A 12,969-nucleotide genomic window follows, 5' to 3' on the forward strand; every position below is an offset into this window, starting at 1 on the left:
TCATCAGGCACCTGAACACAGGTCTTAAGGCTCCCCTGATGCAGGTTTGAGGTCAAAATATTTTTTTCCCTTGGAGGAGGAACCTGTCTTGTAAAAAAAGGCATTTCCTGTTCTCACTAGGGGGCGCTAGGCCTAATGGGTAATATTTCAATGCACTCGTGTTAAGGGTGGGATACCGCACGTACACACCAGATATGAAAAAGATTGAACGTTGTGTCAAGGAACTATTAGTCATTTACTGAATTTGTAATTTTGCCGAAAAAATGGCCGACTTTGGCACCACGCCCAGGTCAGACCTGTGAATGAAAACGCACCATTTTGAAAACTTAAGCTCTCATATGTCTTCTGAACATTCTCACCAATTTTGAAGATAATCCAACTAACTCCCTCGGCGAAAAGGTCTCAAATGTGCACCCTGTAAATCGATAAAAATTTCATATTTGATCCAAAATAACTGATTTCCTGTTGGGTTTGGAATACGGGTGTAAATGCTTTTTTGGAGTGGTTTTGGACAAGGTATAGACTCCCCAAATTTCATCGCTCTACGCTGACAGACCCTAATGTTATAGGCCAATTTTAAAATTTCAAGGGGGCGCCACTGAGCCATTTTGTTAGATTTTTTTGCAACGTTGCAAAATTATCAAAATTTACAATTTTCCGCACGTATGTGCAAATTTTGGTGACTTTTCATGCATGTTCAGGCCTCCAAATTGGCCGTTTTCATTTGCCATGAAAAATAAATAAATAACTAGGCCTGCAAGCAGGACTGAACGGGCCCTCGCACTTTGGCGCAACTCGGACGTGACGCAAGTCGGGGTAGTGGCAGACAGCCCCCTCTTATCATCTAATGAGAACCTAAAATGCTTTAAACTCGCTTCTTTTTTGGGATGAGAAATTGTTTTGCGTTTTCGAGCATGCAATGGCCACAAATTCTGCTGCCACTAGTTGGCGCTACAGAGTCGATGCAAATGACCACTACCGGACTCTTCAGGGTAAGACTCTCACCAAGCATGAGAAGTTTGGAGCAGATATCATGCATATCTGCCAAGTTATGACTGTTCAAAATGTGTGGAGAGACAGAATGGTGACAGTCATTATCACTTTCCTGTTGGACCCTTCTGCTTCAACCAAACCTCAATCATTTTCATCAGGCATCTAAACACATGTCTTAAGGCTCCCCTTATGCAGGTTTGAGGTAGATTGATTTTTTACCTTTAGAGGAGGAGTGTGTCCCGTAAAAAAGGGCATTTCCTGTTCCCACTAGGAGGCGCCAGGCACAAATGGTAAATTTTCAATCCAGTCCTGCTCAGGCTGGGATACCTCACACACATGCCAGATTTAAAATAGGTTGAACGTTGTATGAGGGAGTTATCAGTCATTTTCCGAATTCGATGTTTTGCCGAAAAAATGGCCGACTTTGGCACCCCGCCCAAGTCAGGCCCGTGAATGAAAACACAAAATTTTGATAACTTAAGATTTCATATGCCTCATGAACAGTCTCGCCAATTATGAGGATGATCAAACTAATTCCCTTGGTGCCAAGGTCTCTAATGTGCACACTGTAAATCAAGAAAAATTTCACATTCAATCCAAAATACCCGATTTCCTGTTGGGTTTGGAATACGCGTACAAGAGACTTTTTGGAGTAGTTTTGTACAAGGTATCGACTCTCCGAATTTCATCCCTCTACGTTGAAAAAACCTAGATGGAGAGGCCTTTTTGAAAAATTCAAGGGGGCGCCACTGAGCCATTGTGTTACATGTTTTCGTAAAGTTGCAAGATTATCGAACGTTACGCAAAGCCGCATGTATGTGCAAATTTTGGTGAGTTTTCGTGCATGTTCAAGCCTCCAAATGTAAACTCCTACTGTGAACCGATAAAAATTTCACATTCGATCCAAAATACCCGATTTCCTGTTGGATTTGTAATATGGATGCAAGAGGCTTTTTGGAGCAGTTAGGCATAAGGTATCTACTCCCCAAATTTCATCACTCTAGGTTGAAAAAACCCGATAGGAAAGCCCTTTTTTAAAACTTCTTCCGGTCGCCAGTAGTTGGCACTGTAGAGTTGATGCAAATGACCACTACAAGACCCTTCAGGGTATGACTCTCAACAAACACGGGAAGTTTGGCAAAGATATGTTGTATATCTGCTGAGTTATGACTGTTCAAAGTTTTTGGCGAGACAAATTGTTGACGGTCATTTTCACTTCCGGTTTGGACCTCTCCGCTTCAACGAAACCTCAATATTTTTCATCAGACACCTGAACACATGTCTTGAGGCCCCCCTGAAAAAGGTTTGAGGTCAATAGATTTTTTTCCCTTGGAGGAGGAGCCTGTCTCGTAAAGAAGGCCATTTCCTGTTCCCACTAGGGGGCGCTAGGCCTAATGGGTAATATTTCAATGCACTCATGTTAAGGGTGGGATACCGCACATACATGCCAGATATGAAAAAGATTGAACGTTGTGTCAAGGAGCTATTAGTAATTTACTGAATTTGTCATTTTGCCGAAAAAATGGCCAACTTTGGCACCATGCCCAGGTCAGACCCATGAATGAAAACGCACCATTTTGAAAATTTTAGATCCCCTATGTCTCCTGAATAGTCTCAACAATTCTGAAGATGATCCAACTAACTCCTTCTGTGACAAGGTTTCAAATATGCACCCTGTTAATTGATAAAAATTTCACATTCAAAATACCCAATTTCCTGTGGGGTTTGGAATATGGGTTCAAGAGACTTTTTGGAGCAGTTTTTTCTGAATTTGTCATTTTGCCGAAAAAATGGCCAACTTTGGCACCATGCCCAGGTCAGACCCATGAATGAAAACTCACCATTTTGAAAACCTAAGATCTCATATGTCTCCTGAATAGTCTGACCAATTTTGAAGACGATCCAACTATTTCCTTCAACGACAAGGTCTCAAATGTAAATCGATAAAATTTCACATTTGATCCAAAATTTCCGGCTTCCTGTTGTGTTTGGAATATGGGTGCAAGAGACTTTTTGGAGCAGTTTTGCATAATGTATTGACTCGCCAAATTTCATCGTTCTACGTTGAAAAAACCTAATGGGAGAGGCCTTTTTGAAAATTTCAAGGGGGCGCCACTGAGCCATTTTGTTAAATTTGTTCGTAGATTATCAAAATTTACACAAAGTTGCACGTATGTGCAAATTTTGGTGAGTTTTCGTGCATGTTCAGGCCTCCAAATGTAAACTCCAACTGTGAACCGATAAAAATTTCAAATTTGATCCAAAATACCCGATTTCCTGTTGGATTTGGAATATGGGTGCAGAGGCTTTTTTGAGCAGTTAGGCATAAGGTATTTACTCCCCAAATTTCATCGCTCTACGTTGAAAACCTGAGAAGAGAGGCCTTTTTGAAAATTTTAAGGGTCAAGGGAGCGCCACTGAGCCATTTTTTGACATTTTTTCGTAATGTCGTAAGATTATCAAAATCCACGCAAAGCCGCATGTATGTGCAAAATTTGGTGAGTTTTCGTGCATGTTCAGGCCTCCAAATGTAAACTCCTACTGTGAACCCATGAAAATTTCACATTCGATCAAAAATACCCGATTTCCTGTAGGATTTGGAATACGGGTGCAAGAGACTTTTTAGAGCAGTTTTGCATAAGGTATCTACTCCCCAAATTTCCTCGCTCTATGTTGAAAAAACCCAATAGGAGAGGTCTTTTTTAAAACTTCTTTCTGTCACCACTAGTTGGCACTGTAGAGTTGATGCAAATGACCCCTACAAGAACCTTCAGTGTATGACTCTCAACAAACACAGGAAGTTTGGCGCAGATATGTTGTATATCTGCTGAGTTATGACTGTTCAAAGTTTTTTGCGAGGCAAATTGTTGACGGTCATTTTCACTTTCCTGTTTGGACCCCTCCGCTTCAACGAAACCTCAATATTTTTCATCAGACACCTGAACACAGGTCTTAAGGCTCCCCTGATGCAGATTTGAGGTCAACAGATTTTTTTCCCTTGGAGGAGGAACCTGTCTCGTAAAAAAAGGCATTTCCTGTTCTCACTAGAGGGCGCTAGGCCTAATGGGTAATATTTCAATGCACTCGTGTTAAGGGTGGGATACCGCACATACATGCCAGATCTGAAAAAGATTGAACGTTGTGTCAAGGAACTATTAGTCATTTACTGAATTTGTCATTTTGCCGAAAAAATGGCCGACTTTGGCACCAAGCCCAGGTCAGACCCGTGAATGAAAACGCACCATTTTGAAAACTTAAGCTCTCATATGTCTCATATCCAACTAACTCCCTCGGTGAAAAGGTCTCAAATGTGCACCCTGTAAATCGATAAAAATTTCATATTTGATCCAAAATAACCAATTTCCTGTTGGGTTTGGAATATGGGTGTAAATGCTTTTTTGGAGCGGTTTTGGACAAGGTATAGACCCCCCAAATTTCATTGCTCTACGCTGACAGACCCTAATGTTATAGGCCAATTTTAAAATTTCAAGGGGGCGCCACTGAGCCATTTTGTTATATTTTTTTGCAAAGTTGCAAAATTATCGAAATTTACAATTTTCTGGACGTATGTGCAAATTTTGGTGACTTTTCGTGCATGTTGAGGCCTCCAAATTGGCCGTTTTCATTTGCCCTGAAAAAAAAAAAAAAAAAAAAAAAATCCTTTGCAAAACAATAGGGCCTTCGCACGCTTAGTGCTCGGGCCCTAATAATCCTTTGCAAAACAATAGGGCCTTCGCACGCTTAGTGCTCAGGCCCTAACTAGGCCTGCAAGCAGGACTGAACGGGCCCTCGCAATCTAGCGCAACTTGGACGTCACGCAACTCAGACAGTGAGCAGGTCAGGGTGGTGGCAGATCATCCTCCCTAATCATCTCATTAGAACCTAACATGCTTGAACGTTGCCTCTTTACATTCACACACCTAAGAGATAAAAACCCCTATTGGACAGAGTACTACAAAAAAGGAGCGAATAAAGGGTCGTCACGGCAACAGACAGACACATGTGGACATGGGCCGTAAAATAAATATTTCAAAAGGTCTTGAAACTATAATGACCAACCTGAAAAGAACTGGACATATATTAGAAAAATGAGTGACTTTCTATTGCCACTAGTTGGCGCTGTAGGGTTGATGCAAATGACCCCCACAGGACCCTTCAGAGTATGACTCAACAAGCACGAGATGTTTGGCGCAGATATGTTGTAGAAGTTATGACTGTTCAAAACTTGTGGTGAGACGAAATGGCTTCAGTCATTTTCACTTCTCCTGTTGGACTCTTCTGCTTCAACCAAATCTCAGTATTTTCCATCAGGCACCTGAACACATGTCTTATGGCTCCCCTGATGCAGGTTTCAGGTGAATATATTTTTTTCCTTGGAGGAGGAGCCTGTTTAGTAAAAAAAGGCATTTCCTGTTCCCAATAGGGGGCGCTTGGCCTAATGGGTAATTTTTCAATGCACTCTTTTTAAGGGTGGGATCCCGCACATACATGCCAGATATGAAAAAGATTGAACGTTGTGTCAAGGAGCTATTAGTCTTTTACTGAATTTGTCATTTTGCCGAAAAAATGGCCGACTTAGGTCCACGCCCAGGTCAGACATGTCAATAAAAACGCACCATTTTGAAAATTTTAGATCTCTTATGTCTTTTGAATAGTCTCACCAATTTTGAAGATGATTCAACTAACTCCCTCGGTGAAAAGGTCTCAAATGTGCACCCTGTAAATCGATAAAAATTTCATATTTGATCCAAAACAACCGATTTCCTGTTGGGTTTGGAATATGGGTGTAAATGCTTTTTTGGAGCGGTTTTGGACAAGGTATAGACCCCCCAAATTTCATTGCTCTACGCTGACAGACCCTAATGTTATAGGCCAATTTTAAAATTTCAAGGGGGCGCCACTGAGCCATTTTGTTATATTTTTTTGCAACGTTGCAAAATTATCTAAATTTACAATTTTCCGCACGTATGTGCAAATTTTGGTGACTTTTCGTGCGTGTTCAGGCCTCCAAATTGGCCGTTTTCATTTGCCCTGAAAAAAATAAAATAAACTAGGCCTGCAAGCAGGACTGAACGGGCCCTCGCACTTTGGCGCAACTCGGACGCCATGCAAACTCAGACGGCATGCAGGTCGAGGTGGTGGCAGACAGCCCCCCTCTACATCTCCCAAGTTATGACTGTTCAAAATATGTGGAGAGAGAAAATGATGACAGTCATAATCACTTTCCTTTTGGACCTTTCTGCTTTACCCAAACCTCAATAATTTTCATCAGCCATCTCAACACGTCTTAAGGCTTCCCTTATGCAGGTTTGAGGTTGATTGACTTTTTTTTTCCCTTAAAGGGGGAGTGTGTCCCGTAAAAATGTGCATTTCCTGCTCCCACTAGGAGGCGCCAGGCACAATTGGTAATATTTCAATCCAGTCCTGTTCAGGCTGGGATACCTCACACACTTGCCAGATTTAAAAGAGATTGAACGTTGTATGAGGGAGTTATCAGTCATTATCCGAATTTGGCGTTTAGCCGAAAAAATGGACGACTTTGGCACCTCCCCTAGGTCAGGCCCGTGAATGAAAACACACCATTTTGATAAATTAAGATTCCATATGTCTCATGAACAGTCTCGCCAATTTTGAGGATGATCAAACTAATTCCCTCCGTGCCAAGGTCTCAAATGTGCACACTGAAAATCGATAAAAATTTCGAATTCAATCTAAAATACCCGATTTCCTGTAGGATTTGGAATGTGTGTGCAAGAGACTTTTTGGAGCAGTTTTGCACAAGGTATCGACTCCCCAAATTTCATCACTCTATGATAAAAAAACCTAATAGGAAACGCCTTTTTGAAAAATTCAAAGGGGCGCCACTGAGGCATTTTGTTACATTTTTTCGTAACATTGCAAGATTATGGAACGTTATCCAAAGCCGCATGTATGTGCAAATTTTTGTGAGTTTTCGTGCATGTTCAAGCCTCCAAATGTAAACTACTGTGACCCGATAAAAATTTCACATTCGATCCAAAATACCCGATTTGCTGTTGGATTTGGAATACGGGTGCAAGAGACTTTTTGGAGCAGTTTTGCACAAGGTATCGACTCCCCAAATTTCATCACTCTATGTTAAAAAAACCTAATAGGAAACACCTTTTTGAAAAATTCAAGGGGGCGCCACTGAGGCATTTTGTTACATTTTTTCGTAACATTGCAAGATTATCGAACGTTATCCAAAGCCACATGTATGTGCAAATTTTTATGAGTTTTTGTGCATATTCAAGCCTCCAAATGTAAACTCCTACTGTGAACCCATGAAAATTTCACATTCTATCCAAAATACTCGATTTCCTGTTGGATTTGGATACAGGTGCAAGAGACTTTTTGGAGCAGTTTTGCATAAGGTATCTACTCCCCAAATTTCCTCGCTCTATGTTGAAAAAACTCAATAGGAAAGGCCTTTTTTAAAACTTCTTTCTGTCGCCACTAGTTGGCACTATAGAGTTGATGCAAATGACCCCTACAAGAACCTTCAGGGTATGACTCTCAACAAACACGGGAAGTTTGGCGCAGATATGTTGTATATCTGCCGAGTTATGACTGTTCAAAGTTTTTTGCGTGACAAATTGTTGACGTTCATTTTCACTTTCCTGTTTGGACCCCTCCGCCTCAACAAAACCTCAATATTTTTCATCAGGCACCTGAACACAGGTCTTAAGACTACCCTGATGCAGGTTTGAGGTCAACAGATTTTTTTCCCTTGGAGGAGGAACCTGTCTCGTAAAAAAAGGCATTTCCTGTTCTCACTAGGGGGCGCTAGACCTAATGGGTAATATTTCAATGCACTCGTGTTAAGGGTGGGATACCGCACATACATGCCAAATATGAAAAAGATTGAACGTTGTGTGAAGGAACTATTAGTCATTTACTGAATTTGTCATTTTGCCGAAAAAATGGCCGACTTTGGCACCACGCCCAGGTCAGACCCGTGAATGAAAACGCACCATTTTCAAAACTTAAGATTTCATATGTCTCCTGAACAGTCTCACCAATTTTGAAGATGATCCAACTAACTCCCTCGGCGAAAAAGTCTCAAATGTGCACCCTGTAAATCGATAAAAATTTCATATTTGATCCAAAATAACTGATTTCCTGTTGGGTTTGGAATATGGGTGTAAATGCTTTTTTGGAGCGGTTTTGGACAAGGTATAGACCCCCCAAATTTCATTGCTCTACGCTGACAGACCCTAATGTTATAGGCCAATTTTAAAATTTCAAGGGGGCGCCACTGAGCCATTTTGTTATATTTTTTTGCAACGTTGCAAAATTATCGAAATTTACAATTTTCCGCACGTATGTGCAAATTTTGGTGACTTTTCGTGCATGTTCAGGCCTCCAAATTGGCCGTTTTCATTTGCCCTAAAAAATTTTTTAAAAAAAATAAAAAATAAAAAATAATCCTTTGCAAAACAATAGGGCCTTCGCACGCTTAGTGCTCGGGCCCTAATAAATAAATAAATAATCCTTTGCAAAACAATAGGGCCTTCGCACGCTTAGTGCTCGGGCCCTAATAATAATCCTTTGCGAAACAGTAGGGCCTTCGCTTAGTACTCGGGCCCTAATAAGAAGAGAACAGTTGCCACAGAAGTTCTACAAGCCCCAGAGTGATATCAGTGGGGGAAGCTAAAAAAAAGTCGCCAAAAACCTCGAATTCCATCCTTACCTGTCACACCACGCAGACTTTGGTGCCCGGTGTACATGGTGGACGCCTCCGTGGAGAAAGAAGGGTTTGCGGTTCTGGCCTCGCTGTTATGCTTGCAATCTTTACGGCAGAATTCAGTCAGTGTGGGATTGGGACAGTGGCAGTCAGAACTATTCAGAGTGCTGTTAGCTCCCGCGTTCTGTTCCTCCTTGATGGTGCGCTCTGGGAAACAAAAGCATAGACAGTGGATGGAAAAAAAAAGTTTACACACACTATGAAAGGCCATTTTAAACACGAAAGGCAGTATAATATTTAAAATATTCTATGAACAACATGATCGCATTGTGCGTCCGCTCCGTATGTTGTTTCTCCTTGCAGCCGTCGCCTGTAGGTGGCAGTGGTGAGAGAATTCTTATTATGACAATTCGATCTGTTATTTTCCTAAACATAATTGTAATTCCACCAAAGTGAACACCAGGAATTATTTTACAGGCAGATCCTCCATGTAAACTGTCAACCTGCCAGACATGGGCTAGCGCTGATTGACAAAAGGCTGCAGCCCTTTTTGCGCCGAACAGTAAAGAATACGACCTAATCGGCAGAGCATCTACACTTCAATAAGAAGAGAACAGTTGCCACTCAAGTTCCACAAGCCCCAGAGCGATATCAGCAGGGGAAGCTGTAAAAAGTCGCCAAAAACCTCGAATTCCATCCTTACCTGTCACACCACGCAGACTTTGGTGCCCGGTGTAGATGGTGGACGCCTCCGTGGAGAAAGAAGGGTTTGCGGTTCTGGACTCGCTGTTATGTTTGCAATCTTCACGGCAGAATTCAGTCAGTGTGGGATTGGGACAGTGGCAGTCAGAACTAATCAGAGTGCTGTTAGCTCCCGCGCTCTGTTCCTCCTTGATGGTGCGCTCTGGGAAACAAAAGCATAGACAGTGGATAGAAAAAAAAGTTTACACACACTTTGAAAAGCCATTTTAGACACGAAAGGCAGCATTAATATTTAAAATAGTCTAGAAACAACATGATCTCATTCTCGCTCACTTCAGGAGAGAAGGATTCACCGATTGCCATACTTTGCAAACAGCGGCACTTCAGGCACTTTAGAATCTGTTATCTCTCCGGATCCCCCTCGGTTAACCTGACGGCTAGCCGGTTAACAGGGACCCGAGGGCAATGCGCTGGCCGGCATGGGAGTTCTCTCTTTCCGGGTCTCCGATCAAACAGACTAACCAATATTTTAATCTAAGACCTATCCCCCTCAAAATTTTGGGATCTTCAAAAAATACATATTTTAAATTATTATTTTTTATTTAAATTATTTTAATCATTGCTTTTAAAATTCTTTGCGGGTGAGACTTGTCTTGTTTGTTTGATTCCTATCATTAAATGATCATATAATAGTTTTTTTAATCATACGGGCGTGCTAATCTGATTAATACATTTTACATAAATGCCTATGAACCCCTTCGTGTGCCAATCGATATAGCGTAAAATGTTGAAGGAACTTACCTCCAAGTGCTCCAACCTTGGTCATTCCCCATCAGTACCAGATTGAGTACAGAATATTATATGAAAATTAAATATAAGGGTTAGCTCTAATGCCCCCATAAATCCCTATCTGTATTAGTGTTGTATCGGTCGCGAATGATTCGTTCTTTTTGAACGAATTGTTTGGGTGAACGAGACCGAACTAATCACCATCTGTACTGATTCGTTCCATGAAGTTGGTGCTTGTTCGCTGCGTGGGAGGGCGTTGAGCAAGCGGCAGGGGAGCTGACCGGATTATTTTATTTATTAATACCAGTGCAAAAATTGATCATCTTAATACTGATTTGCAATTAAACTGGCAAATATCAAAATGTAGTATTGTTTTTATTTCAAAGAAGCACATTTGACAACTAGCTATTTACACTTTAGTTTTAACAATAGTGGCCAAAAATAATAGTGATGAGCATGAAAACAAAAATACAACATAGCGAGAGGTAAATATGATGTGTTGGTCGTTCCATATTTAGAAATTAAACTTTCGATTTATTTTTATTTTCGTGACAGCAAGCATGCTGCGTTGGCTGGTAGCAGCAGCATTGTATATGTGATCAAGAACATGCTAAAGAAAGTCCGTGCGCCCCCGACCCCAAACCCCCACAAAAGGAAAATGTTTAACCGTGTCCTAAATCGAAATGCAAGCACAAGCCATGACTTTCATCCCCTTGAACTAGGACAGACGACGCGGAAGTTCTCCCTCGCTTTTGCAGCAGCGGGAGGGAGACGAGGCTGTCTGTGAAAGCAGAATGATATCGCCTGTCACTCATCTGTGAAACTACGACGAGCAGTCAATAAGGAGCCTGTGTGCAAGAGAGGGAGGGACCAAGCAATGTCACTTCCCGTTCAGTTACACTGCGAAGCGGTCTTTGGTGATTTGTTCGGCAACGTCACTTCCCGTTCACTAACCAAACGATTCATTTGGGCGGGAAGGGAGATGAGGGGGGCGAACGATTCGTTGAACGATTTGTTTGAACGAAATCTTTTTACTGAACGAACCGGAAGGGATTCGTTGACTCAAGTGAACGACAGATCCCGTCACTAATCTGTATATGTCCCTTTTTATTTTTCTCAAAAAAGTTATATAAAGCGGAAAACACTCAAGTGACTTGAAGTTCCGCTCTGAGACCCCCAATTTGGCCAGATTTCAAAATTGTCCTATATGCATGTGTGATACATCATTGGAAAGCTTAAAATCTCATTTTTCTAGTGGAAGAAACATTTTGGACAGGAGGGCATAAAAAAAAAAAAAAAAAAGTTTTTTAAACAGCAAAACCCTATCTCTGTAGGTGAGAGCACGCAAGAGCAGAATTACAGACGCCATGACTTTAACGAGATATGATCGCGTACTTACCTTGTTTCGATCCATAACTCCATGTCGCATGTATCACTGAGTGTCAAGACATAGCTGTGAATGGCCACGGCTTAATTTTCTGGGGGATTTTATGGATGAAACATGGTAATATAACAAAGGTCGCGATTCGCGATGCAGAAATCGCAGACGTCAAGGAGTGGCTGAGATTTTCTTTTTCATAAATTTTCTCTTTTAAACATTTTTTTTCAATTTTTCTTTGTTTGGATCAATTATTTATCTAACAAACATATCGGGGAAAATGCGACATTAACAAAAAAATACAATTTAGCGATAGTTAGCGTGACTTTTTTACAGAAGCCATTTTTTTTCATTGTGACGTAATTTGTTTAAAAGTTTAAAATATGCGAGTGAATAATTTTTTTAAGTCTTTTTTTTTTTTTTTAAACAAAAAAGTAGACATCAATTAATGATTCTAAGCTAAAAATGACAGACATTTTGAATATTAAATATAATTACTTACCTTGTTTTCATGGCTGGGTTGAAACAAAAACAGTTGCGCGACGTCTGTAAACAGGGGTTTCCAGGGTAAAACGGGCAATTTAAAAATAGTTGGGGGGCTTAATGCGCCATGAATCTGCTATGGCAGCACATAAACATATTGTTCTATCAAACACAACAGTTGTTTTGGCATAAAATACTTGCCTGGTATAGACCCTACCCACGTGACGTCACAACTCCTTCCTCCTGACTGGTGCCGCCCAATTGTCCGTCAACACATCATGTTTACCTGTTACGGCTACGTACATTCCTCCTATTTACGACGTGTTTTTCTGCTCGTTAACATTAATAATCAAAATGGTGAAGGCATGTGTGGCGGTCGGTTGCAATAACAGAGAAGATAGACGGAGAAGACGGAGAGACTTGAAGTTCTACCGGATTCCGAGAGACCCGGAGAGAAGAGAGCGAGATGGGCTGCTGCAATTCGACGAGAAAACTGGGCTTTAGACGATTACCACAGATTATGTAGTAGTCATTTTATATCTGGTAAGATGCATTTAATATATATTTAGAGGGTTTTGGGCTGACAACCACAATTAAGATCATTGCTAGGCTAATCGCCGACAACATACACGTATGTATGTAGTGAGAGTGCTATCGCTAAACCATATAAACATTAAAAGCCCTAACTCCATTGACAAACGACATGAAATACATTAGACTTGACAGTGGATGTTAGCAATAACAAAAGACTTTGAATTGAAAATTTCGTAACTCACCTTTCCAAGCACAAGATAGATTCCTGCCGAATTTTCGTGGACGAGGACCTGTTTCACCCAACCAGCAACGAAGTATTTATAAGCCTCCAAGCTCTTAAAGTTTTTCAAACTTTCGTGAGAATAGGCTGATTTTGTGTGGACAA

General features: G+C 41.1%; 1 protein-coding gene across 2 annotated transcripts in view; it reads right to left on the reverse strand.

Moving 5' to 3' along the window:
• Positions 1 to 12,969, reverse strand: part of LOC130929104 (uncharacterized) — a 50,366-nt gene that overhangs the window by 24,377 nt on the left and 13,020 nt on the right. For both annotated transcript variants that reach the window (XM_057856051.1, XM_057856050.1), the window contains exons 3-4: positions 9,402 to 9,602; positions 8,705 to 8,905 (exon numbers count right to left, since the gene is read on the reverse strand). In XM_057856051.1, coding sequence (XP_057712034.1) covers positions 8,705 to 8,905; positions 9,402 to 9,602 — 402 coding nt within the window. The remainder of the gene's footprint in view (positions 1 to 8,704; positions 8,906 to 9,401; positions 9,603 to 12,969) is intronic.

This window comes from Corythoichthys intestinalis, chromosome 13 (assembly GCF_030265065.1).
Source record: "Corythoichthys intestinalis isolate RoL2023-P3 chromosome 13, ASM3026506v1, whole genome shotgun sequence".
Classification (NCBI taxonomy): Eukaryota; Metazoa; Chordata; class Actinopteri; order Syngnathiformes; family Syngnathidae; genus Corythoichthys; species Corythoichthys intestinalis.